Below are 27,727 nucleotides of genomic sequence, written 5' to 3'. Positions count from 1 at the left end.
CGTTCACTGCGGCTGTCTGGTTCAACGTACTAGCCTACAGGATTAAACCAAAGAGACGTCTTCTTTTTTTTAAAGAAAAAACCTTTAAAAAAAACCTTGCCTCAAACTAAAGATTATCCACCTGCCTATAATAATATTTATCCTAAAATAACGCTGCTTTTCTCTGCTGAAAGCCCGGGTGGACTTTTTCCCTTGCTCTTCTTTTTCAGGCATGGAGCGCAGATTGTGTGTGGCGTTGCTGGTGCTGTCTGTGTTGGCAGTGAAAGGTAAGTCTGCACCGGCCGGGGTCTACTTCTTTTGTTGGCTTCCACACAGCATGGCATCATGGCTGCATGGGGGACTATATTATGGGATGGCAGACAGACACCGGTGTTTTCCAGCAGGCAGCGTTTTGTGTTGACGCCGGGCCGGGGTTATATAGTTGCAAAGAGAGAAGGGCCGGCATGGCGTGCGGTCAGTCACACTGTTATAAGGTGTTGTTATAATACAGCCCAGCGGCGCACACAGCTGTTTAAATAGAAAACCTCCTGATCTAATGCACCCTTTAAAACCCGTTTTTATCAGTGTTAATTTAAACTGTGGGAGAATTGCATGGATTTTTGGTTTCATTTGGACACTCAGAGAGTTATAAATGGTAAATTGTCACTGTTCATGGGTTTTGTGTGCAGTTAATCACAATGTCTTGACATATTAACCATATATATATTTTTTTCTTTTACCAATTAACCTTCAGTTTTAGGGCAGGGCAATATCGATCACATCAAATATTTTTTTATCGATGTCGATACTGTGGCGATGACTAGGCCTATTAGTGCGTTTGTAATATATATTCACACAATAATTAGATTAATAATAAATACATATAATAAATAGGCCTAGTAAATTAGGCAAGTCATTTAAAGGAAATAATAATGTCAGAAAATGGCATACTTTTACCATAATCCAGTTTATCAAAGAAGGAAAATGTATTATAATATTGCAAGCTTATTGTATCCCAAATCCCAGACAATATTGAACAATATTGGCATACTATTGATTCACATGGCCAGCCCCATAAAGCATGGCTTTCATGTTCAATGTTCAATAAAAAGGTGTGTGTTTGTGGCTATACAGGATGAGACAAAGGGATGGAAGTATATAGTGATGGAGAAAAGGAAGCGTGGATAAAGGGATTTAAATGCAAGGTTCTCGGCTGGATGGATGGATGGATGTGAGGATGGTTTAGTAGTCTGGTCACATCATTTGCCGGTAACGGAACATGGTGTACCATGCAGGGAGCTACCCTGTAGGAGCTGTATTATGCATCAAGGTTATTTAAAGAACCATATCTTTGAATGGTTCTTGGTCAGTGGTTCTCAAACATTATTTTATTTTATGTCAGGGACCCCCCCCCCAAATTAATATGGATTTTCTTTTTCAATAATCTTTGATTTATAGCCGCATATGGGTTAAATTGTTTTTACAGATTTTGATGCTATATGAACTCATTTTGCTTGGGGACTCACGTGGAACCACCTCATGGATGCTGTATTATAGGGGGTCCCCGGACCCCACTTTGAGAACCACTGATATTCCTACTGGTCCCCTCCTTTCCCCCATATCACACCACCAAACCAGCTTGAGATCGGCAATATTTTATCGTTGAATTTTCGCCTGTTGGATCTACAAAGATACGCCCTTAATGGAGGATGTGGGACATGCACTTGAACCCCAGCATCCCTATTCCTGGCTGGAACATTCATTCAATCGAGTGTGTTCAGAGTTTGTAGATCTGCAATGCAACTCAGGGCCGTTTTAATGAAGTAAGATTAGTAGATAGTATAAGATTAGAGGTTACGAGTATTTAAACTGATCATAATATCCTTGTGTGTGTCCACGTGGATTCAAGACGAATGCCGTTGCAGTTAATAATGCATGGATTGCGATGGGGAAAAAAAGTATTTTGGGATTCATGAAATGCGCTGCAGTGAATACATGTTTGAGAGACTCAATTTTGTAGCTGATTACATTATGTCAAACAATAATGTAGACACACACACACACACACACACACACACACACACACACACACACACACACGCACACACACACACACACACACACACACAGTGTCTCATTAAAGACACCCCTCCTCTCCTCCTCTAGAGACAGGTGCCCATTCACCCCCCGAGGGTGGCAGTCTATGGGCACACACACACACACACACACACACACACACACACACACACACACACACACACACACACACACACACACACACACACACACACACACACACACACACACACACACACACACACACACAAACTGTCTATTTTAAATGTATTCTATTGTGTGTGTGCTTCTTTGTGCTTCTGTCTTCTCTTTCTATTATCAGAACTGAACGGTAGAAAATTGATTCAGAGTGAAGCAGGCATGGTATACTGCAAGATCTGGAGGAGAGAGAGAGAGAGAGAGAGAGGGAGGGAGGGGGGCAGACCGAGACAGAGAGCGATAGAGAGAGAGAGACAGAGCGAGGGAGAGAAAGAAAGAGAGAGTGAGGGCGGAGAAACGCAGACAGACAGACAGACAGACAGACAGACAGACAGACAGACAGAAGGAAAGACCTTGGACCCCCATCTGAAAATATTTTGTGCATATGGCACCCCATACAAGATTTGTGCAATTAAAAGTGTTCCCAAATCTTCACACGTTTCTTTATTGAGAACCAACATTGCCTTATTCAATGAATCTCTTGATTTGGTCTCAGTCTCCGTGACGGACAGTAATTTACTGAAGTGCATGCGTAAATGATGTCATGCATGAATGATGTCATGACTGATGTCATACTGTACATGAGTGATGTCATGAGTGATGTCATGACTGATGTCATACTGTACATGAGTGATGTCATGAGTGATGTCATTCATGAGTGATATCATACTGTATGATGTCACAGATGAGTGGAGAGGAATAATAATAATACTAATTTATTATTTAGTTTGGCTACGATTGACTTCCCAAGCATTTGGGGCCCTGGGTAGCCAACCCAGTCTGGCAGAGATCCATGCTCTGGTTTCTACTCTTACCGTCAACTTTGGTGGTGGTGGTGGTGGTGCGTGCGTGCGTGCGTGCGTGCGTGCGTGCGTGCGTGAGAGGTAATGTCCGTACATGAGGTGAGGTGAACGCACCCTGTTTCATCTACCTACGCCTGTCTACGTGCGTGCATGCGTGCGACGTGCGTATGCCTTTGTAGGCAACAGTTGGCAAAGAATTAGCCAAGATTTTTCAAGGCTGCACTACTTGTGTTTTGACTCATCTACAGTGTAAACAGCACAGATAGTCATAGCACAGAGCACGTCATGTGTGAGTGTACTTGCATCGCTATACAAGTGAGGGTCAAACATCCACACAATTAGACAGAATAGACATTGTAACGTTTTGTTTGGTCACTTCATCATGCATGACTGATGAAGTGATATTTGGTTTTTGTAAGCTTCGTGTGAATAAACACTTTTTGGTTGCACTGTAGCAAGACTACCTCTTTTGTCGGTGTTTCTCCAAGGTGGGCAACTGGGCGTGGTTGTACAGTTGGGTGCCACCGATATTGTCCCTTATCATTTGACCCATTTAGGCCTGACCTCAAAACTTTTAAAAATCCTTCTAAATCCTGAAAAAATCCTTCTAAATTTTCACGATTTAAAAAAAATAGCAGACCTACAAGCTTGTAGCGCGCCACTCGGTGGCGCGCTATGAGCTTGTAGATCTGCTATTTTTCAATAGCTAAATTATAACATAATGTTTAAAACACCAAAAGGGGTTCCCGCCCAAAATGGGTTAACTGTCCTTTTGCGCAGATCACGCAAACCTCAGCAAAAAGAAAAGGACAATATCGATGGCCTCCAACTGTATGCCTATCTTTAACCCTAAGCCTCACTAAAACTATACCTAAACCTAACCTTAACCTTAACCATATTATCCATATATGCCTTACCTTTACCCCAACCTTAGCCTTACAGAAACTATGCCTAAACACAACATAATTGCCCAGACTCTTTGTACTTGCTTATACTAAACATAAACACATTTGTAAGGTACAGAACACTGAAGTCCTTAACCCAGAAACCTAACCTTAAACTTACAGAAACTATGCCTAAACATAACCTCGCCCAGCGGGAAAGGACAGAGTCCGGTGCCAGCGCCTATATGTACCGATTCCAGCCGCTATGATGGGCCATTATATTCTCCCAAGTAATTGAATGTTTCCATTACTTTCCTCCACTACACAAATTCAGTTACTACTACTTTGTACAATTGTGTGACTTTCTTTCTGACACACACTATAGTGTGAGCAGCTCACTGCTATACTGTAATCCTCCTACACAGAATGTCAGGATGGTGAAGCAACATCCAATAAGTTATACTAACAGTGCAGTGTGTGTAAGAGAGAGAGAGAGACCTGTGGGAGTAGATTTGGGTCAGTAGAGTAAAGTTCTTGAATGATCAGGCTGTGCTGTGCAGTGTTATGCATAAAACTATCTTGTACATGTACAAATAACCTAAGCATCGAGTTTTTAGCATTTTTCATTCGTTTCCCTTTTTATTTCGGGGTCACAGATGTGGCTCGTACGTGTGAGAGTAGAAGTCGGATCATAGTAAACCTTTATTCCTCTGATGTTGTCGGCTATTTTCACACAAGGTAACGCGAGTAACGCGAGCCATTCAAATGTCAGTAACTGTAACGGCGTTACCGATCTGGATGAATGTCGGATAAATTACTTTATATGGTTATTTTTCTTAATTTTATATGGGGTCATTAGTCAACAATATCCCCATTATGGGAGGCAGACTTTGGTTCGACATAGCATTGGTCCGACCGGATTACGGTGAAGGATGCGTTAAAACGACCGGATTAAGGTTGAAAAGCATGCACCCCAGAATTATAGCAGAAATAGCAGACCTACAAGCTCACAACCCATCACATGGCGACGCCCTGTGAGCATGTAGATTTTTGCTATCTTTTAAGAGTTTTGAGAAAAAAACATCTAAGGACATTTTGTCTATGGTGTAGTTAGTTTTTGTCATGGTGATCGAGACTCAAAATGCAGAACAGACTAGTCAGAGGTAGAACAGGTCGAATCAACACTTATAATCTAACGGGACAAAAGGAACTGAGTCTGAGGGTTTAACAGGACACAGGTGGAGAAAACTAGTAATTACAGGGAGTTGAGACAACACACAGGTAACAATAGCAACAGAGGAAACCAAAAGACACTAGATACAACAAAATAAAAGTACACCAATAATATACATCATGAATGGTTTTAGTCCATTTCGTAGACACGCAATTCAGTTTCAGTTTTATCGGTTTTATTTTCATTTCGGGTAACTAAAACGTTTTTTTACGTTTTATTTTTTAGCTATTTTGTTTAGTCTTAGTTAGCATAATAACCCTACAGCAGAAACCCTGATGAGGTGATCGCACAGGGTGTTATTAAAGCATTCATGTAGTGACGTGATGAAATACATAAGCTCTATGATTGTGTGCGTGCGTGCGTGCGTGCGTGTGTGAGAGAGAGAGAGAGAGAGATAAGCTCTTGATTATATGTGTGTGTGACTGTGACACCACCTCATGCTCATTTGATACTGTCTGAGAACCACTATACCCTTTAGGGTTAGGGTTTAGGGATGGGGTTATGGGGCTCTGTGGTCGGAATAGTGGGTAGTCGGATCCATGGGTGTCGGATTATTGGGACGTCGGACTAACGTAACGCACCCCTACAGCGACACACAAAGGTATCAAAAGTATAGAAGCTATAGAAACTCAAGACATGGTGCAAAGCCATGCTTTTTTAGCACATAACATTGAATGAACACCAGGGGTGGGCCATCAGGGGGGTGATGATCACACAGCGTTGCACAGTCACGATGACACTGACCTTTACTTGGTCGCACTTTGCAAGCCAGGCAGCGGCATAGACATAGACAGATAGACAGACGCCTCTTCTGGCTCTGGGGCGAATCATAGAGTTTTAAAGGATAGAGGGAGGACCGGAGCGACATTTCAATGAAAGTTGCTCAGTGGTGTTTTGAAGCGCCCGGAAGAACGCTCTATTTCCGCATTTTTTTTTATTTGGACACCACAATTCGGTGTCCAAAATGCGGAAGTTAAACCCCAGATGCACGGCCGGGTTTTCTCGTGTTGAATGCACGGGCCCGCCCTGCAGTCCCAGCTCTGACCAGTAGGGACGAGCGCTTCAACGTTGGCCACAATGGCCAGCCATTCTGGGGGCTTGAGGTCAAGCTTCGGCTTTGGTGCCAAGGAACGTAATGAAAGGAAAGGACGCGTGTGAGTCACGTGACTGGAGGCCGCCATGACACTCATGTCCATATAACTATATGGGAGCACTTCCGGGCCTCAGTGTGTGAATGGTCGCTCCAATGAATTGCAGCGGCGAATGAGGTGTCTACTTTTCTATGTCAATGGGCAGTGGGCCCATAGAGCATTATCTCAGGGCGCTACAAATGTCTTCCTGTAAGTTCACTTACGAAATACTATTTACTGCTCTATTTTGAAGAGGAAGAGGAAGTCTGTTTCGGTTGTAGCCAAGCTGCCAAGTTTATTAAACAAGAAGTGGTGGTGGTGGATTAACCCTTTTAGCCAAAGTTCATATATTTACCATATGAAACGCATGTATCTTTGACTTAAAACAATGTACACACTTTGGAAGTACTTTAAACATGGAACCACTGCGTCCGGGGCATTAGGTGAGTGGTTAATTCATTGTATAAGTATATAAGGTAGGCTACAGTACAGTTACAGTATTGTTACTGTCACTGTCTGCAATGTACTTGGAACCGTTTGGCCACCGTGCCATTATATCTTATAAACATTTTAGTTCATTAGTTGAAGTGGGTCCACCGTGCACTGTAGGCTATCTATGTTGTGCTGAACTCTTAACTCTCTAATTGAATTTGTGTGAGAGAAAACTGCAGTAGCCGAGGTCTGTACAGTAAGACCCGCAGTCGCACGGATGTGTTTGTTTTAAAGCGATATTATGAAGTACTGTACTTAAGTTCAATGTTGAGATATTTGTACTTTACTTGAGTATTTAGAATTTCCAATACTTTTACTTACATTTACTACATCTCAGAGGCAAATATACTTTTACGCCACTACAATTATTTGAAAACTTTAGTTAGGCTACTTGTTACTTTGAAGATTTTGATTATTTATTATTACAAAACATACATGAATCACTTCAGCCCTATATACTTTTCTGCCATTTGAAAATAGCTAATCTAGAATGCTAATCTAGTATGTATGTATGTATGTATGTATGTATGTATGTATGTATGTATGTATGTATGTATGTATGTATGTATGTATGTATGTATGTATGTATGTATGTATGTATGTATGTTTAGGTTACCAACAGGTGCCAAAGCGGCGCTGTTGAGCTAGAAACAGAGAGAGAGAGAGAGTGTTGCACTGTTGCCTGCTAATTACAATGTGTTGCATGTGTGCAATGCGAGAGACAGAGAGAGGGAGAGGGAGGGAGGGAGAGAATACCACACTCTTACTTGTGTGAGAGAGAGAGAGTGTTGTCTGCTAATTCCCCCACACGGTAACTCTGGCATTTCTCGACCATTTCGGACGTGGGGCGGCTCGCCGGAACCGGGCCGGCACCCTGGGCACGTTCCTGTGCCCAGTATAAGGTCAACGATGAGATCATTTTTGAACTACTGAAGACTACATTTTCATTATGCTACGCAGTCTTCAAATCTAGTCCAATTTACATTGTTTTCTCACACAACAGTAAACAAACAGGCCGGTGCATGGCCTATAAGTTTATACAGGGTATCTGCACATTTCTAAAGTGACAATTTAAGGACTCTGTAAGACCTTTTTATGACTCTAAAATTAGAAATAATAGTAATAATAATAAATTACTGCATCATAAATAATCAACAAACTATTCTATAAAAGATAGAATCTAAATGTAGATCTGCAATTTATCGGTGGAACCGATTAAACAAAATGTAACGCTTCAACTGCTACAATTCCAAGAGCTTGTCGGGATTGGTGTCCCCAGTTCAACTATATGACTATTCTGAGGAGTCGCAGCCTGAAAAGGCTGAGAACCCCTGCTATACTGTCTGCACTGATTTTATTTTGATATCAATACCCTCTTCATCTCTTTCTCTCTCTCTCTCTCTCTCTCTCTCTCTCTCTCTCTCTCTCTCTCTCTCTCTCTCTCTCCTCCCACTCTGCAGCTGCCTCTCAGGACTTTGATCTGGCTGACGCTGTCGCCATCGATGAAGATGTCTCCACTAACCCACGTAAGAACACACACACACACACACACACACACACACACACACACACACACACACACACACACACACACACACACACACACACACACCGAGCAATGAAAACTGGCTGAAGGATCCATGGTGTTGATGTGTCCCTGTCTCCCTCTGTCTCTCTGTAGCAGCTACGCCTCCGTCAAAGCCAGCTGCACCACAAGGGGGCATTGGAGCAGGTACTGTAACTGGATTAGTATGTCTTATTATATTAGCTTACCAGGTATAATAGTGCAATAGTGGTGCAAACTTTAATTCAACTAATCCATTTAACAAATTAACTGCTCGTGACAGAACGTTCCGCCAATTAGAGTCACGCGCACGCACGCACGCACGCACGCACGCACGCACGCACGCACGCACGCACGCACGCACGCACGCACGCACACACAGAGGCCAGGGAGGATGGCATGACACACACACATACACGCACACACTGCACCGCTCAGTTCGCACAGGTGTGATTTTTTAGAAAACTGTTTGGATTTAGAAGATATTTTTTGAATCGACCTCAGGTCTCTTCATACTTAGACCATTTGAAGATACCATACATTTTAAATGTCAAAACATTAAAAATAAAGAAAAATAGGCTTGTAGATCTGCAAAAAGTGTAAAAAGTAATCGATGGAATAAATATTAAGAACATAATGGAGTTGCAGCCCTGTAATACCGTTCATTAATAATACCTGTAATACCGACATTGTGTTCATTTCATGATTCATTGTGTTTTCTGCAGATCTAGACTTGAGTGACGCCTTTGATGATGATGATGTCACCACCACCAAAGCCCCTCCCAAAGTGGTTCCCAAGGCCACCAGCGCCCCGGCCAAACCCAAACCCAAACCAGGTACATGAAAGCTAAAAACACTTCTGATTGTTTTACTTATAGACAGACTTTTTACTTACAGACTTATATAACCTTAACCCTATTACATAAAAAAAGTAGCAATACCACAATGTAGAAATGCTCCGTTACGAGCAAAGGGCCCTGTATTCAAAAGCTTTGTTCATTGAAAGTGGAAATTACGTCTTGGGTTTGAGGAAGGCATTGGCTGCGTTCCAGTGTGGGTGGGGTTATCGGGACATAGTCAAATGGCGCGGCTATGGGAAACATCAGATGTTGCTGATTGGTTCGAGGTTGTCCCATGCTCTGAATTTACTTTTAATTGAAAATTATGCGTCACGTAAAACTGTAAATTCCACTTTTGCCACTTGAATCTCCAGCATCCCTAATATTATTCCGGCGGGGAGAGGGGGCAATTGCCAATTTACAAGCTCACAACGCTTTGCGTTGCAATGAGTTGTGGGCTTGTAGATGGTAGCGTGGCATTGGTCCGACCTCCCATTAATGGGAGGACTGACTTAAGGGCAGTCCTCTTGTAGATTGGCTATTCTTGACGAATCGATATGTGGAGAGTGATATAAGAGCGTACCAAATGCGCTCTTTATAGCTCCGTTTTAAAGTGGTATCGAATTTGCAACAAAAGCCAATTCATCGTAGTATATATGTTGTGAGCGGTATTTTATCACGATAAACGCTAACGCAAATAGCGACTATCGTCCAAACCCTATAGTTTATAGCAGTGGTTTTCAACCAATGGTCCGGGGACCACCAGTGATCCTTGAGGGGGTTCCAGGTGGTCCCCAGCTAAATGATGGAGAGTTGGTAACCAAATGGACACTTATAGATCTTTCACTCTTGAGAGCGTAAAATGAAGCCAAATTGACCTGTACGGGTCCATTTGGTTTCATTTTACGCTCTCAAGAGTTACATTATTGTTAAACATCTGCATTACTTAATTTACAAGAAGTCTACACACATTTGAGAATGTAGATTTCTTTTATTTATTTTGATAAACGTTTGCCAAAAGCATGGAATTGTAGACAAAACCTTATCCAACGACAACAAAATATTCTTTAGTTTTGGGTCTGAGAGGCTAAATCTCATCAAATAGTGGTCCGTGGCTCAAATGCCGAATAAATAATGGGCCTTGAAATGAAACAGGTTGAAAACCACTGGTTTATAGTAACACAAAGGTGTGTGTGTGTACTGTGTGTGTCTGTGTCTGTGTGTGTGTGTATGCTAACTCCCGACTAACCTCACTCCCAGATGAAAGTGTCTTCCCCTCCCTGCGTCCAGAGCTGCTACCGCCCCGCTCCTCCTCCAAGTCCCCCATCCTCACAAGAGCGCCCCCTAGAGCCCGCCTGCCTGGTCGGTACCCGCTCAAAAAGACAATAACCGCTGTGCTGCCATTGACTCTCATTCGTCTCATTCGCCTGTGTCCTTTTCATCATGTCTGCTACTAGTACGCGCCCGAACCCCAGCCCCCTCCATTGTGTCAAAGCCACTGGTGGAACAAGTACTCACATTTGTAACTTAAAGCTGTTTTAGGGACAGGTAGATTTTGTTATGGGTTACAGTTGGGTGCCACCGATATTGTCCCTTATCATTTGACCCATTTAGGCCTGACCTCAAAATTTTAAAAAATCCTTCTAAATCCTCCAGTTTTCTGAAATAAATATTTTCACGATCTTTCAAAAATAGCAGACCTACAAGCTCGTAGCGCGCCACTCGGTGGCGCGCTATGAGCTTGTAGATCTGCTATTTTTCAATAGCTAAATTATAACAATGTTTAAAACACCAAAAGGGGTTCCCGCCCAAAATGGGTTAACTGTCCTTTTGCGCAGATCACGCAAACCTCAGCAAAAAGAAAAGGACAATATCGATGGCCTCCAACTGTATGCCATTCTAATCTCAGTCCAAGGGAAGGTCAGCTGATTTCGCTGCGAGTCCAATGGAGGGTCATGCAAATTTGAATTCATAAAATAGTCAAAGCATTTTATACCAGGGTACATACATTTTCTCCGTGGGCACACTTTTTAAAAATAAACCTGTCCCTTAAGCAATCTTTTTTGCGTGAATAAAATCCTGTATGTTGTATGTATGTTAGTACAGTGTAACTTTTGCAATCAGGGTGGTTTTGTCTCCCTGCTCTTCTGTGAAGACATTTTAGATCCTCTGTCTAGGTTTGACACGACCTTTGACACCATCCTGTTTCCACCAATGGTCAATGCCTGCTCATGTTGTCGCAAAGTTGGCGTCGCCAAACAATGACATCAAAAGCATTGTTTCACGTCGCGGAGATTACTTGTTTTACATCAAAACACAGAATACATAAGGTATTTTTTTTGCCACACTATATATTTAGTATTTTTAGTAGGGCAAAAAAAAGATATTCCTTATGTATGTCTAGAAAATGTCCATATTTGGAGTCCCAGGAAGTGGCAGTCAGTCACCACCCCCTAGCATCCAGATTTAACCCCAAATGCAGGTATTTTTATGCATTTTTGTTTTTGCATATTAATCTGATGCTAGATTGTGGCACGGGGGTGCTACAAATGGACGTTATCATCTCAATCCACAGCCATCCACCACCACCTGTGAACATCTGACACAAATATAGAGCATAGCAGTGGCGGCCATTTTGTGGTTCCACATATAGAAAGCCCATTCATCTTTCACATAGAGATTTCAGAACATATTTATAGGCCTATTGATTATTTTTAAGCCATCCAGGCTCCTGGTGAATCATGACCTCATGATTCTGTGTCAAAAACACATTTTAAAACGGCAAAGGAAAGTGTATTTACGGTATTAATTAAATATTGTATATATTAAACAATTAAATATTCAAATATGTTTTGACACAGAATCAGATGTTTTTTATGGCCATGATTCACCAGGATCCTGAATAATTCACATCAATATTTTCAGAAATCTCCATCTGTGAACCACAAAATGGGCGCCACTGCTATGCCCCATGCTATAGACACGTGTTGTCTTGGCAACCATAGTTACTAGACATGTGGTTCTCAATGTGGGGTTCGGGGTTCCCTCAGGGGTCCTTGTGGGGGGGGGGTTCAGAGGGTCATGAGTTAATATAGCATCAAAATAACTTTAAACACTATAACGCAATTTCATACTTAGACCATTTGAAGATAGCAGATCTGCAAGCTCACAGTTGCGATGTAACGCGTTGTAAACTTGCATACCGGTATCTGCTGTTTCTTAATTTCTTTGAAAAATGTAGTAATGGAAATTACTATTTTCATCCTGGCACTTTAAATTCAGATTACCAAAATATGACATAAATGTAAGGTTCCATAAAGTAAGTATAAGAATTCAGGGTTGCCTTATTTACAGGTGTGACCTGAGACAAAAACATTTGAGAACCACTGGCCTATAATCCATATCAATGTGGTGGTTGTTTGAGAAGCCCCTTTTTTGTGTTTTTGCTCCTGAAATGACGACAGTGTTTTTGACGTTTTGACCTCTAACAGCCAGTGACGACTTTGACCTGGCCGATGCTCTGGACCCAAACAACGATGTAGGAGGAAAGGACAAGAACAAAGGACAGGGAGGTCGGTGGAACAAAATGACTATTTAAAAGAATGCCTGGCTTAATAAGCCTCATATATGCCTTAATGCACTGGAATTGCCCTCTATAATTACAAAAGAAAAAAATCAAAAACACCTTCAATGTTTTCTTTATTTTAGAAAGAGCTCATCTTTTACTCAACGTCCGTCGCAGGTTGATGATGTCATTTGGCCATGTGTGGTATACAGCAATACATAATCGTACTTAACATAAACATTACTAAACGTAATACTGCTTACTGTGAGCATTAAAACTGTACTTTAAAAAGACATCATCAACTTGCGACGGCTGTTGTTCCCATTTAGTAAAATATGAACTACTCCTAAAATAAAGAAAATATTTAACGTGTTTTTAATTTTCTTTTTGTAATAATAATGTAGGCATATAAGCTTATTAGCCAGGGATCCTTTTAAAGGACCAAGTCAGACATTTTCAACCTTTTCTTCATATAATTCCTCACTAATGCTCATTATAATATGGTACCATTTTTGTCTACTCGGCCTGTGTCTCAGAGCAGGGCTGTGGACAGTTCAGAAACCTGTCTGCATCCACAGTAGGGGATCGTCAATGGGGGAATCCAAGCAAATAGAAACGACAGGCTTTCTATTCCTGGAAAGTTCTCTCTTTATTAAAAATTACTCAAAGTCAAGTGAGGGGCGACCAGTACTGCGGCTGCCACATGATGTCAAAGGGGGGCATGACTAAGACAAACATGACAAGTCCATAGACTTGGCTTCACACATGAAAGCCAGAAGTTGGAGGAGCTCCCTCTTTTTGAGTGGTGTAAACCACAGACAGACAAACTAACAAAAGTTTGTCTGTCTGTCTGTCTGTTCGTACCAAAAAATGGTCACCCAGTTCACACGGGTGTGATTTCATTACGTCAGACATTACGTCAGACCACAGCTGATCAGTCTATATAAGACCTTACACCACTCAGTTCACACGGGTGTGATTTTTATATATTGATTAAGGTTCACAACTCTGTTCTGCTAGCGCCTGTAACACTCCGAACATTGATATATTATTGATTTCAGCTAATTTCTAGTATTCAAATGTTTGTCCAATGTATTTGTATTCAGTTCACAAAGTTAACATAACGATAACTAAATGCATTTGAAATTAAATAAAAATGTCACTTTTCAGTATTCCAATTCAAAAACAGCACAAAAAAAATCAGGATTTCAATTCAAATATAGCAGAAATAGCTGATCTTGTAGATCGGCTATTTTTGCTACGACAGTAATCTGCAATGTGGCCCTCTGGAGTGAGTGGAGCCCTCTCCATCGTCAAGCACCCTTGACCTAGATCCTGCCACACTGCCCACCGATGACGTCACTGGTAGGCAGGTTTCTGAACTGTAGACAGTTCAGAAACCTGCTCTGAGACACAGGCCGAGTGGACAAAAATGGTACCACATTATAATGAGCATTAGTGAGGACCAGCTTGATTAAAATTAAAATGTACCCAGTTATTTTCCATCACTGACAATGGCCATCTGCAGCAGCAGAGAGTGCAGGCTCCTGTGACACGCCCTGTAGGTGTTGACGTCATTTCATATGATTTACCAGACAAAGAGGCTGGTGGTACGCGGGGGGACGGACCCCCCAACACGAGAGAAAGTGGGGGTAAGACGAAGAAGCCCTCAACCTCTGACCGCTGTTCTTAACGGCCGTTCTTACTGACGTTCTTACTGCATGTCCACTTCTGTCCACTCTCTCACAACATACGGTGCAGGTATCCCCTTTTCACAAGTTGGTGTAGCTTTTGGTTAAAAAAATGAAAACAACCCAAAACAAATGTACATTTTGGCCAACAAGGGGCTTGTCAGAAAGCAACCTTTTGGCTCAAATGGGATCCTATTAGTATTTCTAGGGCAGTGGTTGCCGAAATGTCTTTGCTCTTCGGCTCAAAGGAGAAAATAAGCTAGCTGTCTTCCTGGGACCCAAACTAGTAGCAGATCTACCAGCTCGACAACGTGTCGCATATCGATCCAGCCAGTTCCATCGTATCATCTCTGTCGGGTGGAAACCGCTTATTATGTCCAAAACCGTTACTTTTCAAGGTTTCGAATAAAAAAATTGCAAAAGTAGCAGATCCTAAAGCTCAAACCCACTGTGTTTCGAGCTTGTGCAGGTGCTACTTTTGATGTTTATGTGTGGCACTGTAGTATGATCAAGTAGGCCGTTATTTTGACGGAAAAACCCCCCACAAGAAATTAAAATATGGACATAAGAGGTTTCTGCCCGACACAGCAACGGTATGAATAACGTGACAGTCAGATCAGATAGCTTCCTGGGTATTGGCTGGGACACACGAGGGGTGTGTGGTTGCGGTCCTACCCTCAGCTCCCCCTAGCTATGCTGGGGGTTACCAGGACTGGAGTGAAAATGCACTCCTTTGTTGTGAGAGTGTGCACTCTGCATCGTTTAGCTGCTCTGAGGGGCTGGTTGGTTGGTGCATGGTGGCGGGTCTTTGTGTGCTTCTTGGCTCCACTAAAAACCTAATTTATTCCCTGTAGTGTGACAGCTGAACCTGACGTGATTTACAAAGCTGTTACCTTGTCCATGTTTTATTTCCAGCAAGCATGTGGACGGAGAATAAATCAAAGGCACACTTTGCAGAGTTTCAACCTAAATCCCATTGTTCTGATGTATTGTCTTTATCTTCTCTCTTTTTTCCCTTATTTGAGGTATACAGTGTAAAATAAATACACACGGCATATGGAGAAAGAATAGAGAAAAAGTAGGACAAAAAGAAAGATTAGGGGAGGGTGACGCGCAGCGGCTTGAAATCAATCCAGGGGGACTACACTGTCAGGCTTTAGAGCCTGTGTGGTACACGCCCAAACCACGCCCTAACAGCACACACACACACACACACACACACACACACACACACACACACACACACACACACACACACACACACACACACACACACACACACACACACACACACACACACACACACACACACACACACACACACACACACACACACACACACACACACACACACACACACACACACACACACATTTATTCTGTGCATTTCTACACAAAATGTTGACGTCGCAAAGCGCTGACATCGAACATTTGGTAGATTCTGTACATTTTTTTGGTAATTTTTTTGTTTGGTCATACATTTATTTGCCCATTCAATTCTGGGAAAGCATTTTAGATTTACATACAGTATATAATATAATAAAATAATTGAACACGAGAAGGCATTCGCAGAATCGGCCTCAGGTCTAACTGGGTTAGAACAATGGCATTTATGTTGGTAATCGGTGCAAAGTAAGCCTTTGAAGCTTAACTCTTTGCTCCTCTTTTCTACAATCATGTCTTGATATTCCTCCTCTCTGTCCACCCGAAGCAGCCTTGGGCTCTGACACACTCTCTCACACATTTTAAACCCAGCGGTTCTCCTCAAACTGTCAGAATGGAGAGAACAGAAATTTGTGTCAGTGTCCAAGAAGAAGAAACACATGACTTTCCTACTGATCCCTGTGCTTCTGTTACCATGGTTACTATCCGCTGGGGAGGTGTGCATTCACACACAAACGAGTCCCTAACGTAACACACCTGTGTGTGCGCGTGCGTGTGTACAGTACGTGCAATTTGTATGTGTTAGTTTACACATTAACAGGCAAGGCGTATGTGTGTGCATGTACTGTATGTGCACGCGCGCGTGTGTGTTTGTGTGTTACATGATGTAATCTACTCTAGCTGGTGTGGTGACTGTCTTTGATGATGTCATCTCCTGTGGCTGGTGTTGATGATGTCATCTTCTGCGGCTGGTGTTGATGATGTCATCTCCTGTGGCTGGTGTTGATGATGTCATCCTCTGTGGTGCTTGTTGTGTATTGATGATGATGATGATGATGATGTGTTCCTGTTCCACTTAACCCCTTACTTGCAACCCAAATATGTAAACATACATAAATGACAAAAGGAGTGCGGGCCAAGTTATTATTAATTAATTCATGAAAAAAAGCTCAGTATTTTTGTACGCCACCCTTGTAGCGTTCTGGTGGATTTGGTTAGTCTAGTCTGATCGATTTATGCTGCATTCACATGGAATCAGCCAAGCGGTAAACGGAAAAACCTGCTAGACGCCGGTCACGGCACGGAACGGTAAAAAAGATTAAATATTTTAATATTGATGCCGTCTGCCGTTACCGTCGCCGGTTCCGACTGCCGTGTTGTCCTGTTCCGTTCACCGTCCTGCTCCCGTCCACTAAAATGAAGTCTGGTTTGCCGTCTACCGCTTGCCTGATTCCATGTGAATGCAGCATTAGTCAATTATATCCCTTTACCTCTTTCTCACGCTTCAAATTCCAAAGTATCAAAAGTAGCAGATCTAGAAGCTCAAAACGTGTCGTTTCACGGCACGTTTCAAGCTTGTAGATCTGCTATTTTTGATGCGTTTGCGCGACGCCGTAGTACGATCAAGTATAGGGCGTTAATTTACGAAAAACGACACGACTCATGATGAATCAAGTGTTAAAGGACGACTTCACCACTTTTCAACCTATCTAATAATAAACCTAATAATTGGTCCTCACTAATGTTCATGGTAAATTAGCGCAATTTCTTTTTCTACTCGTCTGTGTCTCATAGGAGGGCTGTGGCCAGTTCAGAAACCTGTCTGTGTTTCATAGGAGGGTTGTGGCCAGTTCAGAAACCTGTCTGTGTTTCATAGGAGGGTTGTGGCCAGTTCAGAAACCTGTCTTCGAGTGTCATCATTGTTGAGAGTTTTATTATCGCGAGAACGGTGGCTTCCATTATAGCATTTTCAGGAATAAGTCTGGAGTTTCTATTAGCTTGGATTACCCATCGATGATGTCACTATGGAAGACGTGTTTCTGAACTGCCCACAGCCCCTCCTATGACACACAGACCGAGTAGGAAACAAATGGTGCTATTTTATCATGAACATTAGTGAGGACCAATTATATGAAGATAGGTTGAAGAGCCTCCTAGTAGTGCTTCCCTGAGTGCGATGCAACCTTTCTGTCCTCTCTCTCTCTCTCTGTGCCCGGGCTCCTCTCTCAGCTGTTCTGAATTCAGTTCACATGCGTGTGGACTGAAACCCTGCACAACTAGGGCTCCGAGAAATGCTGACAACCCGACAGCACACGTGTCTCGCATGGTGGAACAGCGCGCGCGCGCGCGTGCGTGCGTGCGTGCGTGCGTGCGTGCGTGCGTGCGTGCGTGTGTGCGTGTGTGCGTGCGTGTGTGGGTGGTTGGGTTGCCAGTTTCTGTGCGTGCTCACTGCTGCTAATACCCCCTTTTCAGGTTCCTTTTCTGACGACGACCTGACGAACGTCGGCAAAGACGACACCTACAAACCCGACAAGGGCAAAGGTAAAAAACAACAACTAATTAACTAATTTTATTTAAGTATTCATTCATTCATTCATTCATTCATTCATTTTTGCATACAATGTCTTTTCATTAAACAGTAAGAACAGAATATGAGCTGGAATCAGATGAGATGAGAGCGGATAAGGCCAGACTGAAGCTGGGCTTAAGCTGGGTTTTGCAGAACCGAAACCAAGAGGAGAGAGTGGAGAGACAGAGCACATGTTAATCCAGTTTTAGCTGGATTAGAGTTTCAGATGGATTTGACTGTCCTCACCTGCAAAACGTATTATGGACAAGGACTGATCTCCATTGCTAACTCCACTGTTAGCTTTAACAGAACACTGCATCATCCACTGTGTTGGTCTATTGTGTTCTCAATAAAAGCATTGAAAAGATCTGTGAGACAGCCTGGATCACTTACACTCCAAAGCTATGGAACGAGCCAGTTCCCTAGATAACTCCAAGAGAAAGTTTAAAACTTGTCTTTTAATTTCAGCCTTTGACTAGCTTTTCACTTGGCTGCACTTTTGTACTACTTTCTATGTAGGTACTAGTATACTTTATATATTTTTTACCCGTAACTACCTCAACTACCTTTTTTTTCTTTTTAAGCGGCACTATCCGCTTCTATGACTGGCTTTGTGTGTATGTACATGTATGTAGCATGAGCACCTGAAACTGATTAGCAACTCACTATACAACAAATATAGCACCACAGCATAACTTAAAAAGCACAACAATAAGGCAGTAACAAGTCAGTAATGAGACTGCATAAGGCAGTAGGGAGGCAGTAATAAGAGAGTAAAATAAATTGACCCAAGAGACAGCTTAGACTTTGTTGGTGGATGTTTTGACCAGAAACAATGTCACTGTGTTTTCAGGTGGTCAGCCCGGTGCAGGTGGTAGTGATACAATTGACCAATCTGATGAGAACTATGGTAAGTGTCTTTAATCTTGCATGTCTCCAGTGTGCTTGAGTCTAACGCCACGCGGTCCTGTTGTTGTTGTTTCTCCGTGCCACGCGTGTGTGTCGCAGTGCGATCCGGCGCGTGTCCGGCGCTGTCCGTGTATATTCTCCAGCGCATCACAGAAAGGGAAACCACGGAGCTGGGTTCAATAAAATGCAGGGCGCGGCCGCAGAGCACAATCGTAGGCGGCGCTTCTGCATGCGTCACAGGAACTGAACTGTGCTCAAAGTGTGCACTCACAACTTGTTACGGCCTCAAATGTACAGTATATACTGTATACGATGGGTCAGTTTGATTCCATTTGAACTCACAGAGTTATACGCCCTTTGTGGACACTGACAAATAGGACCCGTTTGGTTCCATTTTGCACACCGAGTTAAAGTAATGTTTGCACGTCAGATTGCTTACAATGAAAATAAATATTGGACAATACTGTCAAAACCAGTAAGACGCCTGAGGACGAGAAGCGACCTCGAGGTCGCGTGCACGCATCCGCCTCGTTGCCGGCAGACTGCTGGGCGAGCGCTGGCGCTTTGGCATGGGGGGTCAGATCAACATGGAATGAATTCTGTACTGGCCATATACTGTATGGAGAATGTCTTGAGTGTACAGGGTTTGATGAGGTCAGATCAACATATGGAATGTCAGAACAGGTAGGTCAGCTCCATACAGTATATGAAGATCTAGGGGTGGTAGCAGGGACATTCTCTTGAGTGTACAGGGTTTGATGAGGGCCCAGGTAGGGCCGGGCCTTAATTTTCTGGCCTCTAGTTTTTGCCGGCTACCGGGCGCGGCTGCACAAATAACTTTGGGACAGGCCCGTCTAGAGTTTGAATGGACAGGTATCAGTCAAAAGGGAGACATCGAAGAGGAAGGATGGATGGGGAAGGATCAACATATGGAATGTCAGAACAGGTACTGACATATATCCATATATGGAGAGTAAGGGTTTGAGGTTTGAGGTCAGATGTATAGTTGCTGGCCAATATTGATGACATCAGGGATCTCCATATATGGGCTTAACTGCGACAGCAGGTCGCATTTACGATATCCCTGATGATGTCACATGATGTCACGATGACCTGGGCACCATATGGGCCTATGGGGGCTTGCCTGGGGTGACCAACCAACCAACACACACACTGACAGGAAATGCTACATTCCATAGTTAACTGCGACCTGCGGTTGCAATTAACTGTGACCTTCTTTAGGTCTATAGTAGGGGGTATGGAAAAAATGGCCTCTAAAAGCCGGTCTAGTGCATTCATATATATAATTAAATATTCAACATTATTATTATTATTATTATTATTATTATTACTAGTGCATGCATGCATATAAACCTGCATCCATGTACCGGCACGTGTGTGCGTGCATGCTTATATGTGCGTGCCTAGGTGCGTGCTCACGTGCGTATGTGTGTGCTCGCATGCGTGCGTGTTATGTGTGTGTGTGTGTGTGTGTTTTCAGACAACATGGCAGAGACGGGGACCATCGCAGGGATTGTGAGTGCGGTTGCCATGGCGTTGGTGGGCGCGGTCAGCAGCTACATCTCCTACCAGAAGAAGAAGTTCTGCTTCAGCATACAGCGTGAGGACACAACATCAGTGTTTTTATTTAGTTTTAGTCACCTGGAATGCCTTAGTGTTAGTCTAGTTTTAGTCAACTAAACATCGTAAGATTTCAGTCGACTAAATCTACGGTTGATTTAGTCGACTAAAATTTATTTTGGCGGGGCCTTGATGTCGTCATAATAATGGCTGATTTTACACTTGCTGAAAATAGCTGATCTCTTGTCCACTAGTCTCTTCCTAACATTTTAGTCTAGTTTTTTTTATTTGTTGACGAAATTGTCAGTATATTTAGTCTTAGTTTTAGTCATCGTAGCTTAGTTTTCATTTAGTTATCATTTAGTTTTCGTCAGTGAAAACAGGTTGTCGACGAACATTTTTCGTCATAGTATTAGTCGACTGAATTAACACTGGGACACATCAATATGATTAGGATTAGTATTGCATTACTGCAGTGTTCTGTGTACCAGTACCAGTACTCAAGTACTGTACTTTAGTAAAACTTTGAGGTATTTCCAATACTTCTACTCCACTACATTGTGCTTTTATTTCACTATATTTATTTGAGAACTTTAATTACTAGTTACTTTGCAGATTTTGATTATTATTATTACAAAACATACATTAACCACTTCGGCCCCGACAATATACATTCCGGCCATTTGAAAATAGCCGATCTACAATGATCACATCGCAATGAATTTGTGACATTGTGATTTGTATACATTTGAAAACTTGATATGGTGCTTTTTGCATACATTTTTACTTTTTAGATTTGCAATTCCGACATTTACTGGTAACAGAGTATTAAATTGAACTTCCTTGTTGTTGAAATGTGCTACAAACAAAACTGCCTTGCCTCTCCTTGCCTAGAGATGTTGCATTGTTTTGTTGTCCCTCCACCAGAGAGCTTGAACACTGACATGGTGAAAGCTGAGAACCCTGAAGCTGTGGTAGCTACAGAACCGCAAGGTAAACGTCTGTCTGTCTGTCTGTCTGTCTGTCTGTCGCGATCTCCTCCCCCAGCGCTTTTTGTTTTAAGATTGCGATGATGCCGTGTACCTTGCCTCATTTGGCCACTTGAAGCCTGTCGTCCATATTAGGACAGATTCTGGGGTCGTCGTATTGCTCAAACTTGCAAACTGAATGTCGAACTGAAATTCTCATGCTAGTAAACTAGAATTCAATGTTGCATATAGCTCTAGTCTGATTCAATGTTCTATGGCTTATTGGCTTTAATGTTGAAATGCATTCAAGTTGCATGTTTGCGTGACTCAAGTTGATCTCATTAACTGTCTTGTGCCTAATATGTGCCTGTTCCTGTGTATACCAATGGGGGGGTTTTGCTTAACGTTCCCTGATTTCGCTTAGCTTGCTGTTTAGACAAAATTCAGAGAACATCTCCCATAAGTGGAGCTTTTTACGCCAAAATCTAACGGTTAATCTATCCTGACGTGAGTGCTTTTCCTGTCTGAATCTTATCTTATATATTTTCTTACAGTTCAGCAGACGCTGTTGGAGCCCGCCAACGCCGAGCCTCCCAGCGAAGAGAACGCCGTCTAACACACACGCACACACACGCACACGCACACACACACGCACACACACACACACACACACACACACACACACACACACACACACACACACACACACACACACACACACGCACGCACACGCACACACACACACACACACACGCGCACACACACGTGCACATTGCACACACACACACACACACACACACACGCACTATGCTGTCAATATGAAGGTCATGCACCGCTTTGTGAAGGACATTCATACCTCCTGGTTGCTCACTGAACCGTGGAGATAACAGACGCTGGCTCCACCAACAATCTGAACCCAGCTGAGGTTCTAGCCTGCTTTGAAGGCTCTTCTAGACAGAGCCCACCTGCTGTTGACCCCCTCACACATCCCCCACATAACAGTAACAGGAAGAGTGTGGTATACCTGCAGCTGTCTGGGCACCTCCATGTGGAATTGGCGACTCTTTTGGCCCCGATATGAAAAAGCAAAATACAAATAAAGAACTAAACGTATGCTTTGGAAAATGGCCTGAAATAATGTAAAGGTATACATGATTTGAAACATGCTTGAAGGTTTGATATAAAGCCTAATATTTCAATTATTGTTGAAGGGTACATAGCCAATTTCACAATGAGATGCCCAGACCTCCCAGGTTCTTCCCTCTCTTTCCTGTATCCCCACATAACACAACTCTTGCCTGTTAGAATGTCCGTTGACCAGCCGGTCACTTCTTGAACTCTACCCAGCAACGCAAAATCCCCAGTGTTCATTTAACTCAGCGAGTGAAGCAAAGCCTTCTCAACGTGAAGGAACCCCCCCCAAGTGTGATATGCATTATTAGACAACCACCGACTCCCATTTGATCTCTATAGGACTCCAATCTACACTGTACTAAAAACAAATCTCAGAGACCCGTAAGGGTCCATTTGGTTCACTTGCGGAGGTAAATGAGCGCTGGGGATTTTGCTGTGAATCCACACTATGAAAGCCTGCCAAGTGAACATGTACATTATAGATACTTGTATGTCTGTTTTATTTATTAGACTGTTGAAACACCACTAACGCTGCCTGTTTACACAAATGTCCAAAAAGAAGGGTTCAAGTACAAGTACAAGCATGGATTATCATGGAATTGATCCGGAAAATGTTTGGGAACCACTGTGTTACACATTTTGGCAATCTTTATATAAAAAGAAAAAGATAGAGAGAGGGAAAAAAATAATTGGATTGACGGTCACTACTTCAATGGAAGTAGCCTTGTCTCAGCCTGATTGGTGGATTTGCTTTGACACCTTAAAGAAGGAAGCAGTGATTGGACAGTGCCTATAATTATCTACAGGAAAGAATCATTGTCAATGTGCAATGATCCAAATTGAATGTTAATTAAAGGGAAACGTTTCCCATTCTCAACCTAAAGCGCATTGTTCTGATTGGAGGAATTCTGTAATACCGAGTGGCAAAAAGAGAAGGGTGGAAAAAAGGACCCTATAGGCTATATGTCTTCTGTGCGTTTCTCTGTGAGATGTTGTCATGCGTGTACAGTAGGCCTACGTAATCTACGCTATGATGGGAATCATCGGGCCATTCATTTCAATAGGCTCTATGCACAGCAGCTATCTGAGAGATATTGGCCTCTTCCATAATGCCTACCATTCGATGATACTAATGAAGGCTCTGTTCCATTCATGGTCAAACAGAGTCATATGGTGCTGCTATTGTGCATGTTGGATCACTGGAAAGACCTTGAGGGGGGTTCTAAATGTCCCCTTAAAAGGTGTTAAACTCAAGAGTGGAACAAATGGAACAAAAAGGACCCTTATGGGTCCATTGTGTTCCCTTTGTACGCTCTCAGACTCAGGGTCATGGGATCCTTGCAATTAAACGGTTTGAGAACCACTGTGCTACTACTACTGTACATGAAATGGAACAGAGCCTTGATTAACATATTTGGTAAATCTTGTGAAGGAAGAGGAAGAAGCTATTTCTTTCCAATATGGCTGCTGTGTAGTTTCTCACCCAGCGCATACTCCTCCGTCATTGTGGCAATAATTAATCGCATGCACGGTTGTCGGTTTTGTGTGGTCACCGCATGCACTCGTCACAGACTACCTCCAGCACATTGGCCGATCTATGAACCCCTGCGGTCAAATGGGATTAAATGTACAGTGCGACCACACATTATTCACGCTCTTGGTTTGATGCCATTGTTTCGTGACATCAACATTTTTCTGCAAACACAGACGTAGAGATTATTTTTTGCCACATCATATTATAGATTTTCTCACACCAGAACACTGGGATTTAGTTTAGAAAATTGGCAAAGGTTCCCTTCAATGCCTGAACCAAACTTCCTTGAACCGTATTTCCTGGTTAGTCTTTCTCTGGTGTCCCTGGTAATGTAGACTGAGTATTTGTTCTTTTACAAAGGTTCCCCCTGGAACCCACTGTATGTTTCTAGGGGACATAATTAATGTGGGCTCCCAGGGGGTGTAAATCTTCGAACACGAGCTTCAGTTTATGTGGTGTTTTAGAATAAGAAAAAAATCAATGTCCCTTTTGTGTCTCTCTTGTATAATCCTTCTGAAGTCTTTTGTAACATTAATACCGTTTTATATAATTGCCTTGCCCTCAATGGGAGAATTCTGCAGTTCGGTAAAAAGAAGTTATTCTCCGTAACTGTTGGGTGGAAGCCTTGTATGTCCAAAACTGTTACTTTTCAGGAAATGGAAAAATGCTTTTGTTACCGTGATACTTTTCATTGGTTCTATAAAACCCACAGACCAGTTTCACTTAATATCTCTATAATAGCAGAAATAGCGAGCTACATGCTCACAATCGCAATGTGACGCATTGTAGGATATTTTCATGACTTTTGTGTCACGTTCTTGAATGATGAAGTGAGGCATTAATATTATAACATTTAAATATTCAAACTTGAAAAATGGAGATACAAGGTTTCTGCCCGACAGCAACGACTTAATACTTTGTGTATAAGTAGAAGCCGTGTTTTTATAGTGTCCAGCTAAAGAACTGGCATTGGTTTTATTAAGGACTTTGCCTATAATAACCAAGAGCTGCTTTTTGGTGACAGAAGGGGTTTGTTAAGAAGTGGCCTGGATTTCCTCAAATCCTCTTAATGCAGAGCATTGTTGCGCTAAAAAATAGTCAAGTAGTGTTGTAACACTACTATTGAAGAGAATTGATAACAATTATATATAGATGGATAATTTAAAAAAGGTATTACCGGTGTATACATTTTTACCAAGGCGTGGAATGAAAATATCACTCCCCCAAACAAATAAACATACACGAACAAATCAACCAAATGTTGTATGTAAATGTTATATGTGGCGTTACACCAAATCTCTTCACCAAAGATAGCAGGTGTACAAGCTCACAACACGTCGCACGCAATGCGACACATGATGAGCTTGTGCGTCCGGTATTTTCGGTGAAAGTTCCCCCCAGAATATAGATGCTAGGGTTCAAGTGGTTATAGCAATTTAGCATGCTAATGCTAATTATTTGCATTCCATTGGGAACAGTGCACAGCATTGTTCTCTGCATTAAGGCATTGCGCTTTGGGGTTGTACCAGGCACTGGTAAGGGTGAGGGTAGAGCTTTCAAAGTGATTTGTGATGAAGATGATACTACTACTATTACTACTACTATTACTACTACTACTACTACTATTACTACTACTACTACTACTACTACTACATGCTAATATTTATACTGTCTTTTATTTTGTTGATTCTGTTAAGATGCCACTGCGTTATAGGCCTAGTTCTTTTCTCTGTACTTTACTGTAGTACGGCGCCACTTGCCGAGAATACGAGATGTTTTCGGCAAGCGACACCGCCGCGCGATGGTGTCTAAGACGAAGCGTTAGAAGGCTGCTCATACAGGAGGGTAAAAACGCCGGCCAATGAGGGTGAGCCCTGGGATATGACGTCATCAGACCGAGACATGAAGAGGATGTGTATAATCACTACTCAATTATTCTATCAATTACTTTTTCTGCCCTGAACAAATTGTGAAAATAGCAGCCGTACAAGCACGCATAGGCCTATGTGAGCTTCGCGGCTTGCACAAGAAATTTGGCCCTGATCGGTGGAGTGGTTTGCGAAATTATCTACCGTACATAGACACACCCCTCTTCTAGACGGCTCCGCCTCCTAAGAGCCACACCGCAAATGTGTAAAAAGTCACGCGCTCTACCGACCAAGTTTCGCTGAATTCAAGGAAAAAGGACTAGCTTTAATTTTCTAAAAAGGTAGCAGCGCTATTTTTCTATTCCAATTATGAATTGAGATATGCCGTATTGACAATGTGTCACATGCCACTTTAGCCTAACTGTTGCCGAGGAAATCGGCAACAACGTTTACAAATGGTCGCATGTGAGGAATGTAGTCACGTACAAGTCGTACACGATGGCTTTCGAGTTGGAGGTTGTCTCCATACCGTGCGCTGGCCAGATAATCCAATATCCAATAATCCAATAATTTCAACCAAAATACCACCATCAGTGACGTGAGGATAATAGTAATATAGTGACGCAAAATTAGCTATATTCCATGTCGGTGTACATTTCAGCACACCACACACTTCACAACTAACTGTCACCATATCGGGTAGTTGCTTCCAGTAATTGATCTTACATCAGAACAAAGGAATTTAGGATGAAAATCAACAAAGTTACCCCAAAAGAAGCTCATAAACATTCCCTGTTAATAGGTCCCTGTATATATATATTTATTTTCTGATTGGGTTAACACTATTTACAAGAGCTAAAGAGTATTGTTGTTAATCAGACCAAAACCCCAACGAGCTAAAAGCACATTTCTTAATGAATAAGCGTCGGTGAAAACCAACCGAAATAACGGTAAAGCACTTCACAAGGTAGCAAAAGCTGTGTTGTTTGTCATATCCCAGGGTTCCCCTTTATAGGCCAACCGTTAACCCGCCTGTTCATTGAAGTACGGTCATACTTGAGATTATTGTTCTTTTTATTTTTTTATTTTTGTAAATGACGTAATTTATGGCGACATGAATGATCATTGAGTAGCAATATTATAAAGCCTTGTTGTTGGGTGTAGCTAGCCTTAGGGTGTCAAATAGAAGCATTGCTTTGTTGAGTGAGGTTGCAGACAAGAAAGTTGATTGATGTGTTTGCTTGTAAATACTGCAGTGAGACGTTCTGTTTTTAACCCCCACCCCCAGTGAATGAGCGTTACATTAATATGAGAAGTATGCATAACCCTGAGCCTCGTCTCAATGTGTGAGTCATTTCATTTTGCCTTTCCTCCTGTCCTTTCTATACACTTTTGTTTGAGTGATCCGGTCTTCTTCTTTGAGTGGTGCAGCCTGCAGCACCACAGCAATGTGTGTCCCTGGCTGGCTGGGTCTGTCCGAGCACGGAAATAGCATTTTCTCACCACCAATTGTCACTGTTGCGCAGCCTAACACACACACACACA

At 42.4% G+C, this 27,727-nt stretch overlaps 1 protein-coding gene across 6 annotated transcripts; it reads left to right on the top strand.

Annotated features, from left to right (window-relative positions):
* cd99l2 (CD99 molecule-like 2) lies at positions 1 to 27,513 on the top strand. 6 transcript variants are annotated; one of them, XM_079491620.1, is made up of 12 exons: positions 1 to 266; positions 8,257 to 8,322; positions 8,478 to 8,528; positions 9,086 to 9,196; positions 10,460 to 10,561; positions 12,691 to 12,771; positions 14,360 to 14,416; positions 18,092 to 18,160; positions 19,042 to 19,098; positions 20,599 to 20,718; positions 21,606 to 21,671; positions 22,201 to 27,513. In XM_079491620.1, exons 1-12 carry the CDS (start codon positions 212 to 214, stop codon positions 22,260 to 22,262), a joined length of 897 nt encoding a protein of 298 aa, XP_079347746.1. In that variant the 5' UTR covers positions 1 to 211; the 3' UTR covers positions 22,263 to 27,513. The 6 variants fall into 6 exon arrangements, with proteins under 6 accessions (XP_079347746.1, XP_079347749.1, XP_079347748.1 ...); XM_079491621.1 differs by lacking the exon at positions 1 to 266 and adding an exon at positions 6,612 to 6,747; XM_079491623.1 differs by lacking the exon at positions 10,460 to 10,561.
* Positions 27,514 to 27,727: the final 214 nt, after the last annotated feature.

The sequence above is a fragment of the Electrona antarctica genome (assembly GCF_951216825.1).
Source record: "Electrona antarctica genome assembly, chromosome: 21".
Lineage (NCBI taxonomy): Eukaryota > Metazoa > Chordata > Actinopteri > Myctophiformes > Myctophidae > Electrona > Electrona antarctica.
This window is presented reverse-complemented; position numbering and strand designations above follow the sequence as displayed.